Source organism: Pleurodeles waltl, chromosome 8 (genome assembly GCF_031143425.1).
Source record: "Pleurodeles waltl isolate 20211129_DDA chromosome 8, aPleWal1.hap1.20221129, whole genome shotgun sequence".
Lineage (NCBI taxonomy): Eukaryota > Metazoa > Chordata > Amphibia > Caudata > Salamandridae > Pleurodeles > Pleurodeles waltl.
The window spans coordinates 25,677,174-25,698,354 of NC_090447.1; the positions used below are offsets into that span (position 1 = coordinate 25,677,174).

Consider the following 21,181-nt stretch of genomic DNA (forward strand, 5'->3'; position numbering starts at 1 on the left):
TGATGGCTTGTGACAGTGGCAGGGGAACCGACTGTCCCGAGGTCCCAGATGGGCCGGGCTGGTCGTCTTGATCCAGGCGTGCAGAGCTGCTGTCATCACTGTGGGCCTCTTCTGTGGGGAACTGGATATGTCTGGCACCTCCTGTCCGGTGACGTTGGGTAGGGGTCCTGTTGGGGTGTAAATGCATAGTTATTGTATCTGTGTGTGCCATCGTGTGCAATGGGTGAGTGACCCTCTACTCCAGTGCTTGCATTATTGGCTTGGTCCTTGTGTGATTGCTGATTTTGGGGCATGCGTGAGTCTCTGTACTGGACATGCTTGGGTGATGGGTGTCCATGCATTGGTGTTACATGCAGGGCTTGGTTTTGGGATGTGTGGGTTGTGTTGGTAGGGTATCTGTGGGTTTTTGGGGTGATGGGTGTGAGGGTAAGGTAGTAAAGATTTGCCTTACCAGAGTCCAGTTCTCCTGCTACTCCTGCGAGGCCCTCAGGATGCATGATTGCCAAGACTTGGTCCTCCCATGTTGTTAGTTGTGGGGGAGGAGGTGGGGATCCACCTCCAGTCCTCTGTACAGCAATCTGGTGTCTGGATACCACAGAACGCACCTTCCCCCGTAGGTCGTTCAACCTCTTCCTGATGTCATCCTGTGTTCTTGGATGCTGTCCGACTGCGTTTACCCAGTCGACAATTCTTCGCCATAGCTCCATCTTCCTTGCAATGGATGTCTGCTGCACCTGTGATCCAAATAGCTGTGGCTCTACCCGGATGATTTCCTCCACCATGATCCTGAGCTCCTCCTCAGAGAACCTGGGGTGTCTTTGAGGTGCCATGATGTGGTGTGGGTGATGTGTGAGGTGGTGTCTGTTGTGATGTGTGAGGGGATGTGTTGGTGTGTGTTGTTTGAGGTGTGTGGATGTTGTGTAAGTGATGGTGTTGTGTGTCTGTGGATGCTGGTGTTGTTTTTGGTAGTGTCTCTCTCTGGCCTGCTTTCAAATTTCTGGTAGTAAGGGTTTGTGGGTAATGTGGGTGTGTGTTTTATATTGGTCTGGGTGTGTGGGAGTGGTGTGTGTATGTGTATCAGGTGTGTGTATTTTGAATTTTCCAATGTGGATTTGTTTTGTAAATGTGTGTGTATTTTGAGCGTGGCGGTGTGTACCGCCAATGGTTTACCGTCGTTGAAAGACCGCCGCGTTGATTCGTGGGTCGTGATAGTGTGGGCGTATTCTTGTTAGCGTGACGGTGTCGGTTTTGTTATCGCCAGTTTATCACTGACCTTTGGTGTGGCAGACTTGTGTGGGTGTCTGTATTGTGGCGGATTCCAAACTGTAGGTTGTAATACCTGTAGCGGAATTCCACGGCTGCAGCGGTATGTTGGTGGTCTTCTGCACGGTGGTAAGCGGGATTTACCACCAGGGTTGTAATGAGGGCCATAGTCTGCTGACTCCATACTCTGAGAAGTAGCAGATTAACTGGTGCAACTGTAAGCGCTCTGTCTTTAATATTTCCATAATCTGCATTAATGGGCAAAGAATATCCACAGGTCTGTCCTGACAAAAACCAAGGGCTTTGTCTATGCCTCTTTCCCTTTTTTGGCAAGGAAGATACAAGTGCTGGGCCCACATCTAGAGTATACAAATCCCCTGATTGACTGAACCTCAGGATCGAAGTAAGGAGTGCTTAAAGCATCTATGATGACTTTACTTAAGGTGGGATTCTGGCTTCCAGAAGAGTTTGGGACATACACAACATCTGTGCGAGAGGCCTCCTGATTTCTTGTGGCAGTATGGATGTAATTATAAGACTGGGAACTGCATCCCTGAGAGATATGAACCTCTTCTGGAGCACAGGGAGGTAAATGGCTTATTAAAGAAGCAGTAATTGAATGAATGATAGCTTCCTGTACTCACTGTGTTGATGCAGTGACTGTAGATAAAATCACCTCTCACACAGTAACATGTCCTTCACTGACAGACTGATGTTCAGCGTGCCTTTACTGGACCTCCTCTTGAACAGAAGAATCAGAGTCACCTAGCTCTAAATCAACAAGGATTTATTTAAGAAAGCCTTTTTTATCTGTGCCCTCGATTATGTCTGACAAGGCGTACACTCTAAAAAGGAAGAGCAGTTCTAAATTAAGGTTAAACTGAAAATATTAGCATAAAGAATTCCTTTGATTAAACATCGGGAATACAGAGTAAAAGTCTTAATTTAAAATATAACAATAGGGTTTAGGGTAGTCCGAGATAGTAAGGTGGATTTGTAGAGCACTACTTGTCACCCATGAGGGTATCCAGGCACTCGTAGATGAGTGTAGGTGTGTGGTGCGGATGGGTCTGAATGGAGGCAGTCTTGATGGTCTCACAAACAAACTAACTGAATAGCCAGGTCTTCAGCTTCTTGAGGAATTCAAGACGTGAGGAGGAGGCCCTGATATATTGGGGTGGTCTTCTGGGATTTGGCAGCTTGGTAAGAGAATGAACGGCCTCCTATTCTGCTTCTGTGGATGTGGTGTGTGTGTGTCCGTGTGCGAGTGAGAGTGATGCTGAGCAAAGTTGCCTGATGGGCTGGTGGAATTGAAGCTGGAGATTGAAAAATCAGGTTCCCATGTTATGTTGTGAGTTGAATGAGCGTGTGAGAAGTTTGAACTGACAGAGCTTCTTGATGGGGACTCAAACATGCACAACCTGACTCAAGGTAGAAAACCATTTGAAACCAACTAGATGCTAAGTTTCCAGGGTGCCAGCACCAAAGTTAAGTATTCATCTGTTGCAGTGAAGTGTGAAAGCTTTCAGTCAGGATATCGGCAACAAAGTAAAGCATTACACCAGTCTGAAATCAGCCCTGTCTGAGTATACAGGAGCCTGCAGAGATCAAAAGAAGACATGGGCTATGCACACACAGAAGATGGCACTATGAAAGGGAGAAATAGTGCTAGTTGCAGCACTGGAGCCTGAAAGTGAACAAATTGCCACCATAAACTTAATACTTGCCACAATAAAAAAAGAAAAAAACTGCAAACACTACTTGCAAATACTATCAAAATAGAGGTATTTAGGAATAAAAAAAACAACAATGTAACTAACACGTACCTGTGCTAGAACAGCACACAGGATGATTTGCTGCCCTGCAGCGATTGTTATACAATTAACTGGCTGCTGAATGGTGGCCCTATTGTGAGGTCACTGGCATACTAGAGTGCTGAACCTCCTAGTGCATATATTACTGTATTTCCTCATCATCCTCACTATGTGTACTCTTAACTTTCTTTGTTGCTAGAGTTTAACAGAAAAGACGATATGTCATAATGGAGCTTCTAGTAGAATCACAAAATATGACACAAATGGTTTCCGTTATGGCTGCCCCAGATGATTACATATTTCAACCTAAGGAAATTCATTTCAGTAAGGGATTTTATCAGTACTAACCATACACAAAGTAATTACAGACAAAGACAGTCAACACATACAGTACAGCATACAATGGAGATAATAATAATATGAGGGTCTATTGATATACTTCAGTGCGTTGCTTTGTCACAAGTATAATTTTTCTCAATCATAAAAGCACAGGGAACACCTCACCCCTGTAATACTCACTTCTAGGGTGCTTTCCTCTCCGTCTAAAACCACACGCACAAGTGGAATATTGATGGTCACTCCTGCAGAAGAGAAATACACAGGTCTGGATTTACACTAAAATCAAACATAAGAGACCAGCTTCAGAAAATTGATTGCATGACATAACTCCCTGAAAGGACAACTGTGCCTCGCTTCCTCAGACCTACATCACATCTTCCTTGAAAGGCACAAAGTGAAATTAATTTCCAAGACTAGATACAAATGCAACCTTGGCTGCGCCTGAACCCTTCCCTTCATACTTGCTGGTATGCTTTAAGTCAGCTTGCTTTTGTTCTGCTTGCACTGAGGATAGACCAACTATCCCTCCCATAAGAGTCACTAATCTGAGATGTATTTTTGGGGACCTGCGGGTTATGGCTGGATAAGAGCAGTTCATCAGTGACATATATGCTGGCATTTGTGGCATATGCAGCCTATCCCTGACTAATAGTGGCCAATCCATTCCATATTAGGGACATTTTTCAGCCACATGTAAGCTATTCCTGTTTAACAATGGCTCATCCTTGACGTATTGTGGGCATTTGAGGCAACATTCAGGTTCTTCCAGCATAACAATGGCATACCCATAGCAAATGTGTGCATTCATGTGTACATGTCGGCTACCCCTGCAGAATAGTAATTCATAATAGCAGACATTATCAAACGAAAACGTGTAGTGGACTAAAGACCTTAGAGAACGAAAGCATCTTTTTGTTACCCATGAAAAAAAGGGTAGCTGGTATATACCTGATTTTGAATATTACGAATCCGCACCACTGAAAAGGAAGAAAATAAGTTACTTACCTGTAACTGCGGTTCTCCAGTATTGGTATCTTTCATAGATTCGCATGCTTGAATCATTCCCCGTCGTCGAAGTGGGAGTCCCACGGTACATAGAAAGCAATAAATAGATTAAAAAAAACTTTTCTCTTTTTTTTTTTTTTTCTTCATTGTAGTCAATAGGAAAAAACACATTCAGTTTTGTAACTATCAGCCTCATTAGAAAAGGCCCAAACTTCAGCCAATCAGGCGATACCACCCCTTTAGAATCCTCAGCACAGAGGCTCAGTCTCTCAGATTTCTCCGCACTAGTGATTATAAGAAAATAAAAGAGGTGAGCCCCTATGGGGAGGAGGGTGGGTCGCATGTGAATCTATGAAAGATACCAATACTGGAGAACCACAGTTACAGGTAAGTAACTTATTTTCTTCTCCAGTATTGTGGTATCTTTCATAGATTCACATGCTTGAATCAGAGTAGTCAGCAGTAAGAACGATGGTTGAGTTCTGAACACCAGAAGCATGCCTGTTCACAATTCTTCCTATATGGACTCATATAGGTAGTTAAATTATGCTAATCAACCTTCTAAAAGATTATATACATGAATATATACATATACACATAGATATATCTACATGAAAAAATATTAGTCTGGTAATACATAGAGGATGGAGGGTTAAGAGATTATTGGCTCACCTTATGCAAATAAATTACGTAACACTGCTTGTCCTACCATGGCATCCATCCTGTCAGTAGCTTCCAGGTAGTAGTGCTGGGTGAAGGCGTGGGCACGTGTCCACGTTGCCGCTCTGCAGATCTGGTTCAGAGGGACTCCTGCGAATAGAGCTGCCGAAGTGGATACCGCTCTAGTGGAGTGCGCTCTGACATTGGACGATAACGGCTTCCCTGCTAACTGGTGGCAGAGTTGTATGGTAGAAGAGATCCAGCGTGCTATGGTCTGCTTAGTAACGGCCTTGCCTTTATTGATCCGCCCATAACTAATAAACAGTTGCTCAGATTTACGGAAACTGCTAGTCCTTTGTATATAGAATTTTAAACATCGTTTAATGTCTAGAGAATGTAATGCCCGCTCCGCTGGAGTTTGCAGATTTGGAAAAAAAATTCTCAAAACCACCGGCTCATTTAAATGAAAATTCGATGGAACCTTGGGGATAAATTTTGGATTAGTTCTTAGAATGACCACCTCTGATTTGAATTGGAGAAAAGGTGGTGAGACTGTGAAAGCCTGGATATCACTAACCCTCTTCGCTGAAGTGAGGGCCAGAAGGAGGGCTGTTTTCAAAGAAATATATTTCAGGTCTGCCTTATGAATGGGCTCAAACGGATGCTTCATTAATTGGGAGAGCACAATATTTAAATGCCACGGAGGTGGGGGACGGTGAATCGGCGGGAACATCCTGAACAAGCCTTTTAGAAATTGCTTTATTATCCTGGATAACCATAAAGATGATGAGAGTGATGTTCGTCGGAAACGGGATATAGCAGCGAGGTGGACCCTGATAGACGAATGGGAAAGGCCTGATTTAGCTAAATGCAACAGATATGGAAGGATCTGTTCAGGAGAGGACTTTAGAGGATGAATGTTGGAAGTTGAACACCATATGCAGAACCTTTTCCACTTGAACTTATACGTCCTGTTTGTAGATTGAGCTCTGGCACAGGCGAGTACCTCCCTGCAGTCTGAAAGGATATCTAGGCCGTCAAATTCCTAGAATTCAGGAGCCAGGCTGATAATCGAAGAGATGTCGGGTTGGGATGACGGACCTGCCCCTGATTCGTTGTTAACAAGTCCGGTATTGTCCTCAGCCGTATGTGAGGCTGCTCCGAGAGTAATAGTGAACCAAAACTGGCGTGGCCATTTGGGAGCAATCAATAGAAGCCGGCATGGTTCCCTCTTCATTTTCTGCAGAAGTCTCAGGATGAGAGGAAGCGGGGGGAAAGCGTATGCATAAATCCCTGACCATTTGATCAAAAACGCATTCCCCTTTGATCCTTTTTGCGGTCGCCAGCTTGCGAAGTGTTGGCATTTTTTGTTGTCTCTGGTCGCAAACAGATCCAGACTGGGCTTGCCCCAAAGACGAAAGAGGCAGTCGAGAACTGTCTGATTGAGTTCCCATTCGTGGCAGCTGGTTCGAGTCCTGCTTAAGGCATCTGCCCAGGTGTTGGAGATCCCCAGGAGATGTTCTGCTCTGATGGATATCTGATGCTGAATCACCCAATGCCACAGTTTCTGTGTTTCTAGCGACAATGCCTGCAATCTTGTACCCCCCGTTTGTTGAGGTAATGCATGACTGTGGTGTTGTCTGTTCTTATCAAGACTGAGGAACCCCTGATGTTGGTGAGGAAGGACTTGAGCGCCAAGGAAACTGCTCTTAACTCCAATACGTTTATGTGAAGAGTCGACTCCTGAGTGGACCATTTCCCTCTCACTGATAGATCTTGTAAATGTGCGCCCCATCCCTCTAAGGATGCATCTGTTGTTATAATATGCACTGGCTTGTCCTTCAGGAATGAGAGACCTTCCGAGATGAGGGGGTCCTTCCACCATTTGAGAGCTTGTTTTGCTGATGGGGTTATAAAACTACATCGTCGAAAGATCCTTCTATTTGTTTCCATTGATTGTCTAATTGCTGTTGAAGTGTTCTCATGTGCAGACAACAGTTTTCTATCAATGGAATGCAAGACGAAAGCATCCCCAGAAAAGACTTGTAAGTCCGAACAGAAGCGGACCTTCTTCTGCTGAGACGTGTTGCTAGATCTTGATCTTCAAGTCTCTTCCGTCTGTCGTGCGAAGCAAAGGCTCTTGCTTGGACTGTGTCCAAGACTGCTCCTAAAAAGGTGATGTTCTGGGAAGGATCTAGATGAGACTTGGGGTAATTGACTGTTAAGCCTAGTGTCCCGAAGAGAGATAAACATGTCTTTGTGTCCCTGGCAGCTTTTGTCGTTGTTCGTGCTTTTATTAGCCAGTCGTCCAAGTACGGGAACACCTGCATCCCTAGTTGCCTGAGGTAGGCTGCAACTGGTGCCAAAACCTTGGTGAACACTCTTGGGGCCGATCTGAGGCCAAAGGGCAACACTCTGAACTGGTAATGAGTGCCTGCAACCCTGAATCGTAAGAATTTCCGATGATTGGGTTGAATGGGAATGTGGAAATATGCGTCATGGAGATCTAAGGATGTCATAAAATCCCCCCGGTTGAGTAGGCGTAGGACGTCTTGAAGGGAGATCATGCGAAATGATTGCTTCTTGAGGTATTTGTTGAGAGAACGAAGATCTAAAATAGGTCTCAAGTCTCCTGTCTTTTTCCGTATAAGGAAGAAGCAGGAGTAAAAACCTGTTCCCCTCTGGTACTTTAGTACGATCTCTATTGCTCCCTTCTCCATTAAGATAGCAATCTGCGCCAGAAGTTCGCTGAGATGGGCCGGCGGGGGACCTCTTGGTGGTACATGAGGGGGAGGCTGATTGAATTCTAGTGTATGTTCTAGGTTGACAATATCGAGCACCCATTTGTCTGAAGTAATCTGGGACCACTGGTGGAGGAACTTGGAAATTCTGCCCCCTATTAGAGTGTTGGTATAGGGGTTGGATGCAGGCAACTGATGAAGGTCAGTGTTTCCTTGCTGCCTCTTTGGCTTTATAAGTCGACTTTCCTCTCGCCTGCTGTCTGAAATGTGTGGATGACTGCTGTCGAAAGGTATGTGGCTGTTGCTGTCCAAAGGTGGAACGAAACTGTCACTGGTAAGAAGAGTACTGACGGTATTGATGTGCGCCGCCTCTATAAGAAAAGCTTCCTCTCCCTGTCGCTCCCTGAAAGGGCTGTCTTTTGTATTGTAATGCTCCCAGAGATCTGGCTGTCTCGGTGTCTGTTTTAATAGATTGCAAAGCATCATCTACATGCTTGCCGAACAAGATCTCACCATCATAGGGCATGTCTAGTATCTTCAATTGTACCTCTGGTCTAAACGATGTAGCTTTCAGCCACCCTTGACGCCAGAGTACGGCTGCTCCGGCTAACTGGCAGAAACCTGTAGACGAGACGTCTATGGCGCAGTCTATAATCTCAGCCGAGATCTTCTCACCCTCCTGTAAAATCTTGTGCGCTTCCGCTCTACTATCTTCCGGTAATAGATCTATAAACTGTGACATTTCGGACCACATCTGACGGTCGTCCCTTCCCAGGATTGCTAGGGAACTTGCTGCTCTGACTGTAGTGGCCGCCATCGTTGAGAACTTTTTCCCAATTGAATCCAACCGTCGTCCCTCTTTATCTGGGGGGGCAGTCAAAGATGAAGATGGATTTCTGGACCTTCTCCGAGCTGCCTGTAATATGACCGAGTCTGGCTTAGGGTGACTAACCAAACATGCTGGAGAATTGTCCGGTGCTTTATATTTCTTTTCAAGTCTCGGTAATACTGCTGGTATAGAAGATGGAGTCTGCATGACCTTAAGCCCCTCTTCCCAAATGAAGTCAACAATGGGTATAGCTCTTACTGACTTCCTAGTATCCTCTTTGAAGTCATATAGGAAACAGTCTGACTGCTTTGATATTATTGGCAGTTGAAATCTTTTTGCAGCTCTTTCCATCACACTATGAAAACCACCAATGTCCTGCGGTGGAGAGTCGACTGGTGGAGGCGTAGAAGGAGATGGTGTTTGAATCTGATATTCATCCCATTCTGGAATGATTGAATCAGTGTCCTGAATTTCACCTTTTTCCTGCTCATCCTCTGACGAAGGTGGATCAACATCCTGTCCAGATGAAGGACCTGGGATAGGTTCCGTAGAATCCGATGGCCGAACAGGGGTGGATATTGCCATATGCGGAGGTTGTACCGGGGTAGAGGAGCCAGGTGGAGGAAATCTAGAATAATAGTCCTGCATCATTTGCTGTAGGTTAGCTATCAAAGAAACAGGCATCTGAACCGTCTGCTCCTGCTGCTCTTGAGGTTACAGGTGACTCTGCCTCTGCTGATCTAAATAAAGCTGGTCACTTTCCTCTTCATCCTCCTCCTGACATTCAATACGTAGTTCTGAGGGGCTACGTGCCACCGGGAAAAAAAAAGTCATCCGAATATTCATCATCTTCCTCACCCTCGTCAGCAAAGAGATGCTGCGGAGGTACTGGTGTGACTTTACTAGGTGATGTATGGGATGGTAGTAGGAGAGAAGACTTTCTTTTTATTGGCAGAATTCTGAGAGGTAGGTAAGGAGATGCTCCAAAATGCTTGGGTATAGGATCAGGAAATTGAGCCGTCGACGGAGTCGTCGTCGACGGTACGTTCATCGATGGTGTTCTCGTCGACGGTGTAGGTGTCGACGGAGCCGCCGATGGCGGAGCCATCATCGGCGATGCGAGCGTCAACGGAGTTGCCGTCGACGGTGCCAATGTAGATGAAGTTTCCGTCGACGGGGCTGTCGTCGACGGAGGTGTAGTCGATGGAGTAGTCGTCTCTGAGGGCAAAATCGATTGCCGCGCCGTCGCTGCTTCCGTCGGGGGATCGTCGACGAAAAACCCCAGAGCTTACCCGTCGATGAATGCGTCGACGATAGAGACTTCATCTTCTTACCCGTTGACGGTTTCTTTGCAATCTTCAAGGTGTGAGCAGGTGAGGGACCGTATTTTAAGCTCACTGACGTTATAGTCGTAGATGACAGCGGAGATGAGGTAACAATCATTGGTGACGACGGAGCCGTAAACGTGGCCGTAGCTGTTGTCGTCGATGAAGGAAGACCTGCCGTCGCCGATGCGCTCGTCGACGGTGCCGTCGACGGTGTGGATATCCTGGACGTCGACGGTGGTAGGGAACTTGAAGATCTTTTGAGCTTCTTTGAGGTGGTAGCAGGTGTAGATGGCTCTGAACGAACCTTACCACCAAGTTCCCTGGATGTTGAAGCCTGTTCCTCAGGTCTGTCCTTAAATGCAGGCAGCTTCTTGGCTGACTTACTGCTCTTGGGTGAGAAGCTCTCCACAGACTTTTTCCTCTTCTTTGAGGCCACTGATGTGTTGCTGTCCTCCTCCTCAGAAAAAAGCTTCTCTGGCTTTTCGTTTCTGAAGCCAAAGTAGGAGCCTGGCTTCTCTGTCTCTGAGATTCTTGTTAGGAAAAGTCCTGCAGATTTTATAGTCTTTGACCTTATGCTCTGGATGGAGACAGTATATGCATTCCTTGTGAGGGTCCTCACAATGAAGCCTTAACTTTCCACAGGTACCACAAGGTCTAAACAAACCTTTTCTTGCTGTAGACATGATGGAAGAAGTACTACAGCAAAAACAAAAGTGAAAGCTGAAGAATATCTCTTGAAGAGAAAGTAAACTGAGCAGAGCTCAGGGAGACTCCCTTACACACGACGTGCGGTAGAAAATCTGAGAGACTGAGCCTCTGTGCTAAGGATTCTAAAGGGGTGGTCTCGCCTGATTGGCTGAAGTTTGGGCTTTTTCTAATGAGGCTGATAGTTAAAAATCTGAATGTGTTTTTTCCTGTTGACTACAATGAAAAAAAAAAAAAAAGTTTTTCTTTATCTATTTATTGCTTTCATTGCTTTCTATGTACCGTGGGACTCCCATTTCAACGACGGGAAATGATTCAAGCATGTGAATCTATGAAAGATACCACAATACTGGAGAACCACAGTTACAGGTAAGTAACTTATTTTCTTCTCCAGTATTAGGGTATCTTTCATAGATTCACATGCTTGAATCAGAGTAGCCAGCAGTAAGAAAGATGGTTGAGTTCTGAAACACCAGAAGCATGCCTGCTCACAATTCCTCCTATATGGACTCATATAGGAAGTTAAAATATGCTAATCAACCTTCTAAAATATTATATACATGAATATATACATATACACATAGATATATATATACATGAAAAATATTAGTCTGGTAATACATAGAGGATGGAGGGTAAAGAGATTATTGGCTCACCTTATGCAAATAAATTACGTAACACTGCTTGTCCTACCACGGCATCCATCCTGTCAGTAGCTTCCAGGCAGTAGTGCTGGGTGAAGGTGTGGGCACGTGTCCACGTTGCCGCTCTGCAGATCTGGTTCAGAGGGACTCCTGCGAATAGAGCTGCCGAAGTGGATACCGCTCTAGTGGAGAGCGCTCTGACATTGGACGATAACGGCTTCCCTGCTAACCGGTGGCAGAGTTGTATGGTAGAAGAGATCCAGCGTGCTATGGTCTGCTTGGTAACAGCCTTGCCTTTATTGGTCCGCCCATAACTAATAAACAGTTGCTCAGATTTACGGAAACTGGTAGTCCTTTGTATATAGAATTTTAAACATCGTTTAATGTCTAGTGAATGTAATGCCTGCTCCGCTGGAGTTCGCGGATTTGGAAAAAATGTTCTCAAAACCACCGGCTCGTTTAAATGAAAAGTCGATGGAACCTTGGGGATACATTTTGGATTAGTTCTTAGAATGATCACCTCTGATTTGAATTGAAGAAAAGGTGGTGAGACTGTGAAAGCCTGGATATCACTAACCCTCTTCGCGGAAGTGAGGGCCAGAAGGAGGGCTGTTTTTAAAGAAATATATTTCAGGTCTGCCTTATGAATGGGCTCAAGCGGATGCTTCATTAATTGGGAGAGCACAATATTTAAATGCCATGGAGGTGGAGGACGGTGAATCGGCGGGAACATCCTGAACAAGCCTTTTAGAAATAGTTTTATTATCCTGGATGACCATAAAGATGGTGAGTGTGATGTTCGTCGGAAACGGGATATAGCAGCAAGGTGGACCTTGATAGACGAATGGGAAAGGCCCGATTTCACTAAATGCAACAGATATGGGAGGATCTGTTCAGGAGAGGACTTCAGAGGATGAACGTTGGAAGTTGAACACCATATGCAGAAACTCTTCCACTTGAACTTATACGTCCTCTTTGTAGATTGAGCTCTGGCACAGGCAAGTACCTCCCTGCAGTCTGAAGGGATATCTAGGCCGTCAAATTCATAGAATTCAGGAGCCAAGCTGATAATCGAAGAGATATCGGGTTGGGATGACGGACCTGCCCCTGATTCGTTGTTAACAAGTCCGGTATTGTCCTCAGCCGTATGTGAGGCTGCTCCGAGAGTAATAGAAGTTCTGTGAACCAAAACTGGCGTGGCCATTTGGGAGCAATCAATAGAAGCCGGCATGGTTCCCTCTTCATTTTCTGCAGAAGTCTCAGGATGAGAGGAAGCGGGGGAAAAGTGTATGCATAAATCCCTGACCATTTGATCAAAAACGCATTCCCCTTTGATCCTTTTTGCGGTCGCCAGCTTGCGAAGTGTTGGCATTTTTTGTTGTCTCTGGTCGCAAACAGATCCAGACTGGGCTTGCCCCAACAACGAAAGAGGCGGTCGAGAACTGTCTGATTGAGTTCCCATTCGTGGCAGCTGGTTCGAGTCCTGCTTAAGGCATCTGCCCAGGTGTTGGAGATCCCCGGGAGATGTTCTGCTCTGATAGATATCTGACGCTGAATCACCCAATGCCACAGTTTCTGTGCTTCTAGCGACAATGCCTGCGATCTTGTTCCCCCCTGTTAGTTGAGGTAATGCATGACTGTGGTGTTGTCTGTTCTTATCAAGACTGAGGAACCCCTGATGTTGGTGAGGAAAGTCTTGAGCGCCAAGGAAACTGCTCTTACCTCCAATACGTTTATGTGGAGAGTCGACTCCTGAGTGGACCATTTCCCTCTCACTGATAGATCTTGTAAATGTGCTCCCCATCCCTCTAAGGATGCATCTGTTGTTATAATATGCACTGGCTTGTCTTTCAGGAATGAGAGACCTTCTGAGATGAGGGGGGTATCCTTCCACCATTTGAGAGCTTGTTTTGCTGATGGGGTTATTCGAACGACATCGTCGAAAGATCCTTCTATTTGTTTCCATTGATTGTCTAGTTGCTGTTGAAGTGTTCTCATGTGCAGACAACAGTTTTTTATCAATGGAATGCAGGACGAAAGCATCCCCAGAAAAGACTTGTAAGTCCGAACAGAAGCGGACCTTCTTCTGCTGAGACGTATTGCTAGATCTTGAAGCCTCTTCCGTCTGTCGTGCGAAGCAAAGGCTCTTGCTTGGACCATGTCCAAGACGGCTCCTAAAAAGGTGATGTTCTGGGAAGGATCTAGATGAGACTTGGGGTAATTGACTGTTAAGCCTAGTGTCCCGAAGAGAGATAAACATGTCTTTGTGTCCCTGGCAGCTTTTGTCGTTGTTCGTGCTTTTATTAGCCAGTCGTCTAAGTACGGGAACACCTGAATCCCTAGTTGCCTAAGGTAGGCTGCAACTGGTGCCAAAACCTTGGTGAACACTCTTGGGGCCAATCTGAGGCCAAAGGGCAACACTCTGAACTGGTAATGAGTGCCTGCAACCTTGAATCGTAAGAATTTCCGATGACTGGGGTGAATGGGAATGTGGAAATATGCGTCCTGGAGATCCAAAGATGGCATAAAATCCCCCCGGTTGAGTAGGCGTAGGACGTCTTGAAGGGAGATCATGCGAAATGATTGCTTCTTGAGGTATTTGTTGAGAGAACGAAGATCTAAAATAGGTCTCCAGTCTCCTGTCTTTTTCCGTATAAGGAAGAAGCAGGAGTAAAAACCTGTTCCCCTCTGGTACTTCGGTACGATCTCTATTGCTCCCTTCTCCATTAGGATAGCAATCTGCGCTAGAAGTTCGTGGAGATGGGCCGGCGGGGGACCTCTTGGTGGTACATGAGGGGGAGGCTGATTGAATTCTAGTGTATGTCCTCGGTTGACAATATCGAGCACCCATTTGTCTGAAGTAATATGGGACCACTGGTGGAGGAACTTGGAAATTCTGCCCCCTATTAGAGTGTTGGTATAGGGGTTGGATGTAGGCAACTGATGAAGGTCAGTGTTTCCTTGCTGCCTCTTTGGCTTTATAAGTCGACTTTCCTCTTGCCTGCTGTCTGAAATGTGTGGATGACTGCTGTCAAAAGGTATGTGGCTGTTGCTGGCCAAAGGTGGAACGAAACTGTCCCTGATAAGAAGAGTATTGACGGTATTGATGTGCGCCGCCTCTATAAGAAAAGCTTTCTCTCCCTCTCGCTCCCGAAAGGGCTGTCTTCTGTATTGTAATGCTCCCAGAGATCTGGCTGTCTCGGTGTCTGTTTTAATAGATTGCAAAGCATCATCTACATGCTTGCCGAACAAGAGCTCACCATCATAGGGCATGTCTAGTATCTTCAATTGTACCTCTGGTCTAAACGATGTAGCTTTCAGCCACCCCTGACGCCTGAGTACGGCTGCTCCGGCTAACTGGCGGGAACCTGTAGACGAGACGTCTATGGCGCAGTCTATAATCTCAGCCGAGATCTTCTCACCCTCCTGTAAAATCTTGCGTGCTTCCGCTCTACTATCTTCCGGTAATAGATCTATAAACTGCGACATATCGGACCACATCTGACGGTCGTACCTTCCCAGGATTGCTAGGGAATTTGCTGCTCTGACAGTAGTGGCCGCCATCGTTGAGAACTTTTTCCCAATCAAATCCAACCGTCGTCCCTCCTTATCTGGGGGGGCAGTCAAAGATGAAGATGGATTTCTGGACCTTCTCTGAGCTGCCTGTGATATGACAGAGTCTGGTTTAGGGTGACTAATCAAACATGCTGGAGAATTGTCCGGTGCCTTATATTTCTTTTCAAGTCTCAGTAATACTGCTGGTATAGAAGATGGCATCTGCGTGACCTTAAGCCCCTCTTCCCAAATGAAGTCAACAATGGGTATAGCTCTTACTGACTTCCTAGTATCCTCTTTGAAGTCATATAGGAAACAGTCTGACTGCTTTGATATTATTGGCAGTTGAAATCTTTTTGCAGCTCTTTCCATCACACTATGAAAACCACCAATGTCCTGCAGTGGAGAGTCGACTGGTGGAGGCGTAGAAGGAGATGGTGTTTGAATCTGGTATTCATCCCATTCTGGAATGATTGAGTCAGTGTCCTGAATTTCACCCTCTTCCTGCTCATCCTCTGACGAAGGTGGATCAACATCCTGTCCAGATGAAGGACCTGGGATAGGTTCCGTAGAATCTGATGGCCGAACAGGGGTGGAAATTGGCATATGCGGAGGTTGTACCGGGGTAGAGGAGCCAGGTGGAGGAAATCTAGAATAATAGTCCTGCATCATTTTCTGTAGATTGGCTATCAAAGAAACAGGCACCTGAATTGTCTGCTCCTGCTGCTCTTGAGGTTGCAGGTGACTCTGCCTCTGCTGATCTAAATAAAGCTGGTCACTTTCCTCTTCATCCTCCTCCTGACATTTAATACGGAGTTCTGAGGGGCTACGTGTCACCGGGAAAAACCCATCATCCGAATATACATCATCTTCCTCCTCCTCGTCAGCAAAGAGATGCTGCGGAGCTACTGGTCTGACTTTACTAGGTGATGTATGGGATGGTAGTAGGAGAGAAGACTTGCTTTTTATTGGCAGAATCCTCTGAGGTAGGTAAGGAGACGCTCCAAAATGCTTGGGTATAGGATCAGGAAATTGAGCCGTCGACGGAGTCGTCATCGACGGTACGTTCATCGATGGTGTTCTCGTCAACGGTGTAGGTGTCGACGGAGCAGTCAATAGCGGAGCCGTCATCAGCGATGCGAGCATCGACGGAGTTGCCATCGACGGTGCCAATTTCGATGAAGCTGACGTCGACAGGGCTGCCGTCGACAGAGGTGCCGTCGACGGGTGTGTCGTCGATGGAGTAGTCGTCTCTGAGGGCAAACTCGATTTCCGCGCCGTCGCTGCCTCCGTCGGTGGGATCGTCGTCGAAAAACCCCAGCTTACCCGTCGATGAATGCGTCGACGATAGAGACTTCATCTTCTTGCCCGTCGACGGTTTCTTTGGGATCTTCAAGGTGTCAGCAGGTGAGGGACCGTATTTTAAGCTCACCGACGTTATAGTCGTAGATGACAGCGGAGATGAGGTAACAATCATTGGTGACGACGGAGCCGTAAACGTGGCCCTAGCTGTTGTCGTCGATGAAGGAAGACCTGCCGTCGACGATGCGCTCGACGACGGTGCCGTCGACGGTGTGGATATCCTGGACGTCGTGGTAGGGAACTTGAAGATTTTTTTAGCTTCTTTGAGGTGGTAGCAGGCGTAGATGGCTCTGAACGAACCTTACCACCAAGTTCCCTGGATGTTGAAGCCTGTTCCTCAGGTATGTCCTTAAATGCATGCAGCTTCTTGGCTGACTTACTGCTCTTGGGAGAGAAGCTCTCCACAGACTTTTTCCTCTTCTTTGAGGCCACTGATGTGTCGCTGTCCTCCTCCTCAGAAAAAGCTTCTCTGGCTTTTCGTTTCTGAAGCCAAAGTAGGAGCCTGGCTTCTCTGTCTCTGAGAGTCTTGTTAGGAAAAGTCCTGCAGATTTTACAGTCTTTGACCTTATGCTCTGGATGGATACAGTATATGCATTCCTTGTGAGGGTCCTCACAATGAAGCCTTAGCTTTCCACAGGTACCACAAGGTCTAAACAAACCTTTTCTCGCTGTATACATGATGGAAGAAGTACTACAGCAAAAGCAAAAGTGAAAGCTGAAGAATATCTCTTGAAGAGAAAGTAAACTGAGCAGAGCTCAGGGAGACTCCCTTACACACGACGTGCGGTAGAAAATCTGAGAGACTGAGCCTCTGTGCTGAGGATTCTAAAGGGGTGGTCTCGCCTGATTGGCTGAAGTTTGGGCTTTTTCTAATGAGGCTGATAGTTACAAAACTGAATGTGTTTTTTCCTGTTGACTACAATGAAGAAAAAAAAAAAGGGTTTTCTTTATCTATTTATTGCTTTCTATGTACCGTGGGACTCCCACTTCAACGACGGGGAATGATTCAAGCATGTGAATCTATGAAAGATACCACAATACTGGAGAACCACAGTTACAGGTAAGTAACTTATTTTCTTCTCCAGTATTAGGGTATCTTTCATAGATTCACATGCTTGAATCAGAGTAGTCAGCAATAAGAAAGATGGTTGAGTTCTGAAACACCAGAAGCATGCCTGCTCACAATTCCTCCTATATGGACTCATATAGGTAGGTAAAATATGCTAATCAACCTTCTAAAAGATTATATACATGAATATATACATATACACATAGATATATATACATGAAAAATATTAGTCTGGTAATACAGAGCTCAGGGAGACTCCCTTACACACGACGTGTGGTAGAAAATCTGAGAGACTGAGCCTCTGTGCTGAGGAATCTAAAGGGGTGGTAAAGCCTGATTGGCTGAAGTTTGGGCCTTTTCTAATGAGGCTGATAGTTACAAAACTGAATGTGTTTTTTCCTATTGACTACAATGAAAAAACAAAACAAAAAAAAAGAGAAAAAGTTTTTTTTATCTATTTATTGCTTTCTATGTACCGTGGGACTCCCACTTCGACAACGGGGAATGATTCAAGCATGTGAATCTATGAAAGATACCCTAATACTGGAGAAACTGCAGTGATCTGCAGAAGCATGTTTTCAAGAAACAGGATTGCACGGGGATGATAGGCCTGAGGGAAGAACCTCCAACAAGCTCTTAAGGGAGACAGGAACAATGGACCCCTGTTTGAGACTACTCCAAACAGCACTAAAATGCTGTAATAGGCGCAATACACTGACCAAACATATCATGATAAATGCCCCATTCCTTCCACTGATGTGTCTGCCTAGGCTTCAAGGTCACTTGATGACCAAGCAATTCAAGACATATACTAGGGCCATGGTAGAGACAATAGGTGACTTATGCCAGAGGGGTATGAAAAACACTGGAACAGTTGATGGAGGCTGAAGGCATCTCAGCCGGACAATTTCTAATGTCTAGCTCCCTTACTGAGGCTGTGCATTCAAAGTGGAACAACAGAGAGGAGGAAGCACATACTTTTGAGCTTCTAGACACAATGTTCACCTGAGAGATTCCTTGATCTAGCCTTCTTCTTGGCCATATTCTTGTATTCAGTGATAGCCTCTCCACTGAGACAGTAGCACAGGGAGATGATGAGCTGAGTGATGTGAGACAATGTTTCCTTACACTGGGAAGAAAAATGATATCTCCCAAGCAGACTCATTGTCGACCAGTGGGGCCAAATACTATCCACATATGAAGAATTGCCAACAACAAACCAAACACAACACCCACATGAGCTTGAGATACATAGAGCCCATAATATACCCGGACACACCTTGAGACATTTATGCTCTGGGTAAACCCTCAGCTCAAATCCTGTGCCTAGGACACAAAGTCTACATATACAATAGAACAAAATGATTAACCAAAGAGACCGTAAGTATCCCTTTAGTAACTGCTCCTTACCTTACCAGCCCCACGCTGGGCTCAGAATCTGCTCTATTCCCATGAATGCATTCACTCACTAAAAACTCAGGTGCAGAGTTCCAACCCATACTTATGCTGCTAAATGGTTTATCTCATTTGTTTTTTCTCGGTTAAAATACTTGTCTACATCTGTACAATAGTACAAAATACTGCATGCAGATGTTACCATAAATTACTTAACTTAAACAAAATGACTAAGGAAAAGTACACGTGTAAAACTTTGACTTGTATGAACAAACAGATGGCACTAAATGAATACTTCTGAAAAAAACAAAGACAGGATGCCAAAAAGAAAAGTAACAATGTGGCACTGTCAATTCAGACCTAAAAATCAATGTTGATTAGTGTAGCCTTCTGTTCTCAAACACAAAACTACACTCTAAAGTTCAAAGTTAATCACTGCTGTCCCATGTATGCTGTTGCCAGAGGAAAAAAAACACTGTAAATCATCTAGTTATCCAAGATACTTTCATAGCACTGCAGTGCCATGTGTGTCCCTAAATGTTCAAGCTCAGGCAGCAGGATAAATACAATGATCACAGCTGTGTGGAGGGCAAGCAGACACTTTTTTGTAGGAGCATACAACTTCTGCACAGTCAAAACATCTACTCCAGGTTACCAACATGTGGTTGGAGGCCAAGTCCCTCTCCTAGAAGTGCTTCTTAAAGCCCTTTTTAGTTAATCACATAGGCCCTCATTATGACCTCGGCGGTTGGTGATAATGTGGCGGTAGTACCACCAACAGGCTGGCGGTACATACTGACATATTATGACTTTGGCAGGTTGGCTGCAGCCAACTCGCCAATTTACCGTTCCTACAGCCATGGCGGTAGCAGCCACCAGGCCGGAGATAATCTCCAGCCCGGCAGCCGCTATTGCACGATCGGTGATATTTTGACCCGGCCTACCGCCATGGTTTTCGTGGTGTTTCCAATGCCAAGAAAACCATGGCGATAGGGCCTACCAGTGACAGGGAATTCCTTCCCTGTCACTGGTAGGAGGTTCACCCCCACACCCCCTAACACTTTCCAGATGCCCCCACCCACCCCTCCGTCAACGCTCCCATCCCTTCCGAACCCCCACCCCCCCATCCACACACACCCACAGACACGCACCATGGATAAAACACACTCACACACAGCAATACACGCATACATTCACGCATGCATCCATTCATTCTAGCACACATCCGTACACACACTCACACTGACACAAAGACATGCATTCACATTTCCATTCATACACGCATTCTCACACATGCCTACACCCACGAAAACACCATTACACACACACATTCACACACACACTTGCACATTCATGAACACATCCACACACACCAACAACACCTCCCATCCCCATCGCTGTCGGAAAACCAACTTACCTGCATACAGGGGGTCTTCCGGCAGGGAACGGGATGGGGCGCTGCTACCGCCAGCAGAACACCGCCAGACCGTATTATTTGTCATAATACAGCTGGGGGCAGTCTACTGGCGTGGCGCTGCTGGTGGTAGAAGTGCCACCATAACACCATCCACCAGCATTGCCACAGCCGGATTTCCGCCCTTCTTGTGGTGGTAATCCGGCTACGGTCATAATGTGGCGGACGGCTGAGTTGCAGGACTGAGATGTCACTGTTTAAAAAAACAAACAGAACAGAGCAATGGCCGACAAATGAGGTGATGGGACTGCACAGAGGAACGTCTATAACAAGGTCATGGGCAGTAGCAGGGGACCATCTGATAGCAGAGCTGGGGTGCATTTGAAGAAGGGCAAGTGCTATAGCATTTGCAGTGACCAGAAAGAGGACAGCTGCTGTGCCAGGGATGCATGTCGAAGACTGTCAAGGGCAGCCTGATGGGGAAATACCTGGAAGGAGGAAGATGCAGGAGTATGTGATATGACGTGTAACAACTCAAGAAAGAGGGTACTGGAAGGCACTCAAGTATGCAGTTTTTGGTATTTTTGTTCGACATTTTTCTTGAAACTGTTTCCTTTCCTTGTTTACACATGTGAAACTGTGCATTGAACCTAAAAATCTAAAAAGGATCCACAAGTGCTCTTTGTTCATGAACATCCTTGTGCTAAGCTTTACATGCAGTGTGCACCAAATATTACAAAAATAGTCATGAAAAAAATAGTTTGGAGTGAAAGATAAAATGGGTCATTTCAGATGTCTTTGTGTAGCGCATTCTTGAACTGATACAAGTTACATTTAAGCACTTGTGATTGTGGACTCACACCTTAGTAGGCAATGGAGCTCCTGCCCCATCAAGTGTCACTGAATGTCAACATAAAGGCAAACCTGAAGGATGGGCTCAGGAAGCACAGAGTACACTAGCACTCTCACCTCAGGGACTCTACAAGTGTGCCTTATAGTCTCTAAATGTCATTGGAGAGAAGCATTCTAGGAGGCTGGCCTGGCTTATAATGGGTACC

The 21,181-nt window shown here is 45.7% G+C and overlaps 1 protein-coding gene across 1 annotated transcript in view; it reads right to left on the reverse strand.

The window, feature by feature from the left end:
• Positions 1 to 21,181, reverse strand: part of LOC138249319 (transient receptor potential cation channel subfamily M member 2-like) — a 1,037,937-nt gene that overhangs the window by 833,721 nt on the left and 183,035 nt on the right. The window contains exon 6 of the mRNA XM_069203278.1: positions 3,597 to 3,658. Coding sequence (XP_069059379.1) covers positions 3,597 to 3,658 — 62 coding nt within the window. The remainder of the gene's footprint in view (positions 1 to 3,596; positions 3,659 to 21,181) is intronic.